The 9,375-nt window shown below is 32.6% G+C and overlaps 2 protein-coding genes across 2 annotated transcripts in view; both read right to left on the reverse strand.

The window, feature by feature from the left end:
- Positions 1,736-2,647, reverse strand: LOC107620874 (protein LOW PSII ACCUMULATION 3, chloroplastic-like). The gene is made up of 6 exons (XM_021114648.1): positions 2,632-2,647; positions 2,559-2,588; positions 2,256-2,377; positions 2,112-2,172; positions 1,955-2,037; positions 1,736-1,795 (listed from the first exon to the last, which is right to left on the reverse strand). Exons 1-6 carry the CDS (start codon positions 2,645-2,647, stop codon positions 1,736-1,738), a joined length of 372 nt encoding a protein of 123 aa, XP_020970307.1.
- The window catches only part of LOC107621983 (cytochrome P450 CYP72A219-like), a 6,634-nt gene continuing 3,785 nt past the window's right edge, over positions 6,527-9,375 (reverse strand). Inside the window, exons 2-5 of the mRNA XM_016323930.2 lie at positions 8,077-8,297; positions 7,651-7,898; positions 7,196-7,559; positions 6,527-6,985 (exon numbers count right to left, since the gene is read on the reverse strand). Of these exons, the coding sequence (XP_016179416.1) occupies positions 6,551-6,985; positions 7,196-7,559; positions 7,651-7,898; positions 8,077-8,297 (1,268 nt within the window). The 3' untranslated portion in view covers positions 6,527-6,550. The remainder of the gene's footprint in view (positions 6,986-7,195; positions 7,560-7,650; positions 7,899-8,076; positions 8,298-9,375) is intronic.

Consider the following 9,375-nt stretch of genomic DNA (forward strand, 5'->3'; position numbering starts at 1 on the left):
TAATAAATACAAAATTTTATCTAATTTGTATTTGAATATTTATAATATTTCAAAAAATAAACAAATTCATCATATTATCAAACTAAAAGAAAAGTAATATAAACAAGCAAGTCAATATAATTCAAAATATAAACAAAATGTATTGATACATCAACTATAATCCTTAGTGTATTGTTCAACCGTACTAAATTTATCGGCTATAATTCATAACATTGTATTATATGAAAAAAATTACATTATGCAAATCTCTACAAGCCAATCAACCAGTAGTCCGCGCATGCTTTGAGTAATGTCGTGTTGCTTTATATCTCTTAATGCAATTAGAAAAGGGCTACACTTCTTGCCTGAAAATATTTCAAAGTACTGCATGTCAGTAAAAGTATACAATAGTGAAAAATACATGAAAAAATGTCAATAGTGAAAGTTATTCACTTTGTTATGGCACAAAAAACTCATTACTCAACATCCTAATGAAAATTATGTCAATTGAATGCATAAGGAGCCACCCCTGACACTCCATTCAATCTGCACAGAAGCAATTTCAGGTGCTCATGCTTCTTGCCACCAGTTGTGGGGTGCTTCCAGCAACTTAAAGGGACCATATGAATTAACTAATTTGCCATGAAATGAAACTAGTAAATTAGTTCTCAATTCAAAAGTTGAAAATACAAAAATCTGGCCTTCTATATATTTTAATTCATGGGCTTCCAACAAAAATTTTTAGAAGTTGTAAAATTAATTTCTAGGACTAGGACTAAGAACAATTCTAATATATAATGCAAGGAGTAATGATTTCCATAGATCCCAACTAAGAACAATTAAGCTATTTTCAATCAGCCAATAAGCTATACAATGCACTAGTAGAAATGGGGCAACTCACTTCAGAGGAATTTAACAAAAGAATAAGGAGAGAACAAGAATATCACTTTCATATAATATATATAGAGAGAAAGAGAGAAGCGCGAGAGAGACAGACAAAAAAAATAAACGTAGAAAGAAGGAAGATAGAAGGAAGACAGATATGAACTAGTATTATAGAAATGATGGGCATTGAAAATATGAACTAGTTAGTTAGTTGGTTCTTAGTTGTATATTAACCTGAATTGCAGTAGAAGCAGTTCCAAATCATTTTTAATAATTTTGGAAGAAGGACAACAAAGTGATCAAAGAAAGTGTTCAGTTAATTTTTATGTTACAATGATGCTGTCAAATGTCTATGCAACTCAGTTTCTGCAACTCAGTTTCTGCCAACTAGTCAGTACTCAATGAATTCATGGTCATGGATCCACTCTAGCCTATATAAACTTAGTTTAGATTATATCGAAGGCAATTACAGCATTAAAAAAATATAAACAGACTATTAACATTGACCATTAATGCATTACTTACAACTTTTCCTATCTTCAGTGCATCCAAAGATCCCAGTCGTCCAAGGTTCATCTGCCGGAGGCGAATAGCTTTCGGGTAGTGGTTGTCTACATTCAGGGCACTTGTGAACAGCCAACTGCGCAATACCGAAAATCCATGACCAAAATATATATCTACATATTAGCAAACACACTCAAAGCGCCCAAAAAAACACCATCACAATTTCTCAAACAATTTCTTACAGAAAATTTGAAATCTGACTTAATGAACCTCAATAACATAACAGAAAATTGGGAATATTACATAGAACTTACATTTAAATAAAAAAACAGAGAGAATCTATTATAGTAGTTTTACAGTGTAGTGATCAGCTCCTCCATGCAGAAGATGCTTCCAAATCAAAATCTTCTTCCCACCATGTGCTTGCCTGCAATATCAAAAGAGGCAGGTAAGAGTTTCTTTATAATTGAGAAAACTAAAATTTGATTTTCTTATAAGCTACTATCTTCAGCTCCAACAAAATAAAAGTTAATACCAAAGTGTTTACAGTTTAAAAAGTGAAAAGAGTTAAAGATTATGTATTTACTTCACCAAGGGTGAAGCGGGTTGCGCTTTCTGCTATGCAAGCGTAAGAACCATCTGCTTGCTTAAGCATCACCTGCCAAGGACCTGAACAACAAACCATGAAGTAACAATCTAGTGCACCAGTTATATACTAAGATCAAAATACCCTATAGCCATACTTGGATACTGGCGGAACACTGCTCCACTGTAATTGACAATATAAGGTGCTATTGCAACTGTCTTAAAAACATAAAAAGAAAACAATCAATACCAATTATTTGATAAAATGATCAGGTAAAAACAATTCAATAAAGAAGAGGCACCTTTGAATACTCTCTGATTCTAATGTAGAATACCGGAGTGAATTGTGAAAGGAAGCGGTAATACAAATCTTTGGGAGGGAAGCCCAAAAGGCCTAATCGGCACTGTAAATTCAATACTAACTCTGTCAAAAATAATTATATTAAAACTATGGATTTAGGCACAGTAACATGTATGTATATATAAAGAGAATATACCGTAGTGTGTCTAGTTCAAGATTAAATAGAAGTGTTGGTGTAGACACGGCAAATTTTTCCTGCAAAATTCAAGAGGTAACAATATATAAAATACATTAAAGTAACTACCACCAAAATGAAACGAGTCAGAAATATAACCTGTTCAATAGCTAATAATTAAGAATTTAAGAATTGCTTATACAGCCAACAAAGGCCATCAAAATCTAGATTTGGAAGAAAATAGTATACAAAAAAAGAGTGATACATGCTGTCCCAAAATCAAACAAAAGGATTCAAGCTTTATATTCTATTGCATATTATCACCAAAGAAAAAAACTAAATATTTTCTGAATGAATAAGCCAACAACAACCCAATGCAAATAAGGAATAGCGAAATTTAATAAGCACATCAAATATTAAAAGTGAAAAGAGGTTCAAGAAACATTCCAAATGGCAGAGACACCATACCACATACTTTTCTATATTTGCAAGTTCACACATACTGCAGTTAAGGAATATGTAGAGTGATGGAGGCTCATTAGACTTCCATCTATCTGCAGTTCAGGTATCAAGTCATCATGCATTATTATTAATTTTGAATTTTTGATACATTCTCTCATCCCTAAGTTTTGAACATGATAATTTGAAAAAAATTATTGACTTTGTACAATATCCTAATGCCATTTTCCCCAAAGAACAAACCTTCATTTTCATCTTCAAAATCAAAATCAAGGGTGTTCCTAACGGATCAGAAAAATGAAGTCATAGGTCCAGCAGGGACATATCTAAGGAACCAATGGTAATGCCATCATTCTGAATGCACAACAAAAATGACACTTCAAAATAAGAAAGATGCAAGAAAATAAGATAAATCCATTAGAAAGATGGGGAAAAATCATAATAAGTGTATTTTCATTACCGAATCCAGAGCTGATTTGAACAACTCGAAGGCTCTGCGCTTTTCTGGCTTATCAGGGAAGACCTACAACCGGGAACATATATCATAAGATCTTCTCCAGAAAAACAGAAGGTAAAAATTTATTCATGAAAATAAATATTTCTTCTAACTAAGGATGGGACGAAAATAATGCGTCTTCTTACTAAGCAAGCTCGGGTCTCCTGTTTCTCCTGGAGCTTTTTCACAACAGCCAATGCGAGTTGAATGTTGGCATCAATGAACTCATCTGAAGATCCCTTGAAATATTTAGGAATTTGAGACAATTATGTGGAATGCTTTGAGACGCATGCCTCATAAAGGTCAAGTAACCGTGAATTAGAACAATGCCTCTTGAAGCATGAAATTGATGTTAGCCTAACATAAAGCATAGACATGAAAATCAACTAAACGGACTTATATGTCGACACACATGAACTGTGCTCACAATCAATAATAATTAATAAGTAAAATGTCATTTTAGATCAGAATTCAAGTTAGCCGTGTGCCATATCTTAAAATGTTATGTTATTGATTGTGACAATATCCGCAAGTGCATCTAAGAATCTGAAGCTAAGTACTAATGAAGACGAAGTAAAAGTTGACAAGTTAAGGCACTCTCAACTATCACTAATAGCACTACAATTAGATCAAAAGCAGTTCAGTCATTAGATCAAATACCTCGTCTGCACAAACACAACATTGAGCACATATATCTACCTAATTATCCACTGAGACTAATTAACAAACATTTGATGTGTATGTTAGGTCAAACCAACAAATAAGCAAACCATTGAACACTTGGTGTGCACAGCGAAATTCATAGAGGGAAGGGAAGAAGAAAAAGAAAAACTCACGAGTGTTTCTCTGAATTCTGTTTGTTCAGCAATCCAGATTAACAATCTAAACATTTCTCAACCAATAAGCAATTCTGTTTGCAAAATGTGCACACCTGAAAACCAAGCTCTCGACAATCGAAGAATCTTCCGTCTTTGGCTTCTTCGAGGGAACATCAACAAGATCGTCGCCTTCCGAATCAGCTTCGCGCTTTTTGGGTTCAACTTCCATCGTGACGGTTTTTCCCTCCGGTTTCGTCCATTTTCGCTCTTACAAATTCCAATCACGACAACAAAGGGTTGAAGGTTAAAATCGTTGAAAAGTGAAAACCCTAAGCCTACTACAATGATCTCCAATCTCTCCTACTCACCTATAGTCTACAGTAGTAATAATTAATAAAAGAGGAGAAGAAGGAGAAGGTAGCTGCGGCGGTTAGAGTAGCCGATGGTGGCGCTGTGGGTGAGGAAAGGAGAAGAAGCTCGTCGACGGAGGGGGAATGCTAGGTTGAGCTCGTTTGATTTGGTGCTGTGAATGAATAGAGCTTGGGCACAAGCGATCATAAAACGCTGAATATAACATTTTGGACGAAAAATTTTAAATTACAGATGGATTTTTCGTCTGTAATCATTTCCTACAAAAAAAAAACATTAATTTTTTTGACAGAATTATTGACGGATTTTCTTTTCCATCTGTAATTTATGCTAATTTATTTTTTTTTGTTTTTCGACAAAAAATCTCTCTAAAATTCCGTCTGTATTTTCGTGGAATAAAATTTGTCGGAAATATCCATTTGTAATAACTAATTTTCTAGTAGTGAGATACTCGCAAATATCCGCCTCTCTTACAAAGAAAAATAAAAAATATGGACCCGTGATGAGAATGGGACGGAGACAAAGAACATTTTATTAAACGGAGATAGAAAATGGAAGAGAGGTCCCCGCCCCCACGAAGTCCCGTTACCATCCCTATTTTAAACTCGAATACAGCTGCATGCAAGCCAATAAATCTAACAGTTATGTCCATTCACATCTGCAACCTTTTATTCTTTTATTTTTTTGTTCATGGGTTGGGTTGCAACCTTTTATTCTTGAAGGTGCATAGTTTCATATTATTATGAGCATCAAGGGTTATAAGAAATCTCTCCAATATGGAGTGAGTTATCTTTATCACAGGCCTCATTTTTACAAGATTTAAACGTAACACATTGGACTCCATTACTTACACTTTTTTATCAAATTTGGACCACAGTTGGATATTAGGTTATTAAATAAAACACAGGTACATTAATACAAAAAATAAATAAATAAATAAAATACCAGTACAAAAGTCCAAGAGAAGTGGACGGCAAAATAAATAAATGAGAGAATTAAATAATGCATGCTACAATTACTTTGTATTAAAGGAAAACTAAGACTTAGTTTGTTTGAGGTGAAATAGGAAAGAAAATAGTAGTTGAGAGAGAAATAAAAGAGAAATGGAGTCAATTTTCTTTGGTTGGAAGGGAATTAGAAGAAAAGTATAAAAAAATAGTGAAATCCACTTAAAAAAGTTTTTCTCCCGTTATAAAGAGAAATAGAAGAAAGTTGATTATATATATTATTTTGAGGGTTACCTGAAATGTTGGGGCTAGACGTGAGACTTAAAATTTTTTTGAGGCAGTATCTAATTTGTTTGGTGTCGAGGTATCATTGATCGAATTTCTTGTGAGAAGGTGAAGAGTGGTACCTGCAAGAGATTCCGATACTTAAGTTAGTAAAGACTTTAGGCAGGTTTTAGTATATTAGAACGTGTTTATACCTGAGGAGTGGCAGTGTATTTATAATAAAACTGATAACCACCTTTGTTAGAGTAGTTCCACTTTATTGATAGATATCCATTTCCTTTATCTTGGGAGTTTGTTAGGATCTGTCTCTCAAAAAATATAGAGATAGTTGGAGAGATTCGAGAAGACAATTGATTGTTTGGACAAGTAGAGCTAGACTCCCTTCATTCTATTCGATCTCCTTAAAGAGATCGGGTATATGGAAGTTTGTTAGGATCGGGCCTTTTATCTTTATTGGGTCTGACTTTATTTTTGGGTCAAGGTATGAACATATTTATATTATATATTATATTAATTAAAACATAGTTATTAACAATATAGTTTGAAGGACAAATTTAACATTTTTATCCTTAATTATTTATTTGTTTTCACACTTTATTCCAAACAAACGAGAACAGTAAATTATTATACTAATTTCTTATTCCTTCATAAATTTTCTTCTTTCAAACACCTTAAAGAGAATTAAATTTTCACTATTCTTCTTTTTTCTCTTCCTCCTTTTCACTTCTTTCTTCTCCACTCACTTCTTTAAGAGTCTGAAATGCGATGAATAATAACGGGAGCTCCATGTATTGGCTTGAGAGTAAGATAGTTAGATGGAGCATGTGAATAAGAGGGTGAAAGGTGGAACGAGAAATTTTGAAGAATCTTAGAGAGTGCCATCTTTGCTTGCAAGTATGCAAAGTTTTGTCCAACACAGATTCTTGGACCCCATCCAAATGGATAAAAAGCAGCATGATCTTCATTAGAAGCATTTGAAATCCCATCAGCAAACCTTGCTGGATTAAACTCTTCTGCCTTCTCCCAATATTTGTTATCATGATGAATATGCAACACTTGTAGAACAAGTTCAACACCTGCTGGAATAGTCATGTTTCCTATTTTTGTTTCACACTCAGTGTATCTATACAAAACTGGTAGAGGTGGATATAGTCTCAAAACTTCCTTCAATATCATTGCCACCTGAAAATAATTCACACATTTTAAATAGATCTTTAAATAGGTCTTAAGTATTTGTACTAAAAGTCGGTTATTTGTACAACATAAGAAATAACACAAATATTTCATGAACACAAGAATTANTAAATATAAAGTGATTGATTTTAGTTTATATTCTACGAATAGCATTTTTATTAAACCCTTTGCAACAAAATTATTAAAGAAAAAACTTACAATCTTGAGGCGATTTATGTCTTCAAAATCAAGTTGGGCTCTTTTACCAAACAAATGAAGTACCTCATCTCTTGCCTTTTCTTGCCAGAAAGGATCCATAGACAAACACACCATAGTCCACGCAAGTAGGTTGGATGTGGTGACGTGGCCAGCAAAGTAGAACAACTTGCACTCTTCGATTATATCCTCATTTGTGAGAGAATTATTGTGTTGTTTAAATTCTAGTAGAAGACTTAACAAATCACGGCCTTCTATTTTACCGTCTTTAATTCCATGCCCTTTCTTCTCAATCATATCCATCAATATAGATTTGATTTCAACATCCAGATTGTACCTTCTCTTGTTCTTCTGTGTTGGTATAAATCTACACACACAAATAATAATAATAATAATAATACAATAATATTAACTATTAATTGTTAGTTATCTCATTCATTAATTCCATTCCTTCATACCTGAAACCTGGGATATAAATGGCGTTGGCAGCTTCATTGACTAGGAATCTAATCTCATGTTGTAGGTCAAAGATTTTCTTTCCCTCTTGATAGCTGCTTCCAAAAGCTGCTCGAGCAATAACATCTCCCGTGAGAACGTCGAATTCTGAACTTGCATCAATCTCACAAGATCCTTTGTGTTCCACTAGCTTTTGCCACCGATCTATCATGGCACTACAGCTATGTGCAAACGTAGACGGAACCAATGCCTAACACATTAAAATTGCATTATTAATTTCTTATGTTATGTCAGTGAATCTTACATCTGTTTAAGAGTTTGTCACTTCAAATAGGTTATTATAAAATTTGAATTCTAATAACTACTTAAATAAGCTAATGAACTAATTATTTGACCAACATTAGTTATATTATAATATTAATTAGTACCTTCAACTTGTCGTGGAGGAATGCAGGAGTTATGGCTTTTCTGCGCTGAGTCCAAATTTCACCTTCAAGCGAAGTTAATCCAATGCCAAGGAGCTTAACAAGGGGGCTACGTGGCGGCTTCCTAATGTGACCCTTCTTATTTAATAAAATTGATCGAACAAGTTCGTTGTCTCCGATTATGAGTCTTGGGAGTCTTCCAAACCAACTTAGTGAAACTTCCCCTACATACAAATTACAAACTCTCAAACTCAATTCTAGATAACGAAAAAATGACGTCACTTTTAATCCTTTTGGGTCAAATTGTAGTTTCAAATTTGATTATATTAGCTTTTTTCAATAAATTTTATAAAAGAAATGACGTCACCTTTAATCTTTTTAGGTCAAATTGTAATTTCAAATTTGATTACCTTTCTTCAATAAATTTTACATTCTCTCAGTTTGTGCGCGCCATGATTTATAATCATTCAGATTTAATATAAAAAAAAAAATTTAGGGATCAGCAATTTTGTTAAATTTTGGCTAATATATAATAAGTAAAAAAAAGTGAGCCATTTGATGAAATTTTACACCAATCTCATACCATTAAAACTATCTTGATGGCTATTTGATGGCTACAAATTACAAGGCTATTTGATAACTACAAATCACAAAAATTACTGATCCCTAACATTCTTCTAAAAAAAATTATCGATTTAAATGTAAGAAAATATGCATTATGTGAATATGTGCAAAAGGAGCTGCATGGATGAGTTACAAATGAGGCATGATGTTGTAGATTTTATAAAGGTAAATATGTCACTTTTATCCTTAGTCCGATGGGTTGGCATAATGTGCATGTATAGTTTTAAAGGGGTGAGTTAACAATATCATCATGGATTCAGATGTATTTTGTGGACGCATATAAAAGAAAATGAGTTGAAAATATTCTTTTAAATTAATTATTTATTTCAATACCAACAAAAAAATTAATTAATTATTTATTATCTGTTGTGTATAGAAAGATGTTTTAGACCAAAAATAAAATGTGAAAGCACCTACTTATATGAAAATGTTAAAAATATCTTTTTATGAAAAGTTTTGTATTAAAAATGTGCTTTATTTATTTGGATACATTTTAAAAAGATAACACTTTTATAACATATCAAATCAAATCTTACAATTCATTATCTAACGATAAAAAAATATATACTTACATAAAGACAATTATAAAATCTTTATGATAGTATCCACCAAATAAAAATACTAACTAAACCATTAATTTTTATTTATTAGACAAATAAACTCTTGATTTTGTAATAT

This window comes from Arachis ipaensis, chromosome B10 (assembly GCF_000816755.2).
Source record: "Arachis ipaensis cultivar K30076 chromosome B10, Araip1.1, whole genome shotgun sequence".
NCBI classification, from domain to species: Eukaryota; Viridiplantae; Streptophyta; class Magnoliopsida; order Fabales; family Fabaceae; genus Arachis; species Arachis ipaensis.

Excerpts from the sequence above, each read along its gene's own strand:
- LOC107620874 (XM_021114648.1), bottom strand. Across the intron at positions 2,378-2,558 it reads TGACTCGTTTCATTTTGGTG|AGTTAGTATTGAATTTACAG; the intron begins GTAGTTACTTTA and ends TATTTTTGACAG. Across the intron at positions 2,038-2,111 it reads AGTGTTCCGCCAGTATCCAA|GTCCTTGGCAGGTGATGCTT; the intron begins GTATGGCTATAG and ends TTTGTTGTTCAG.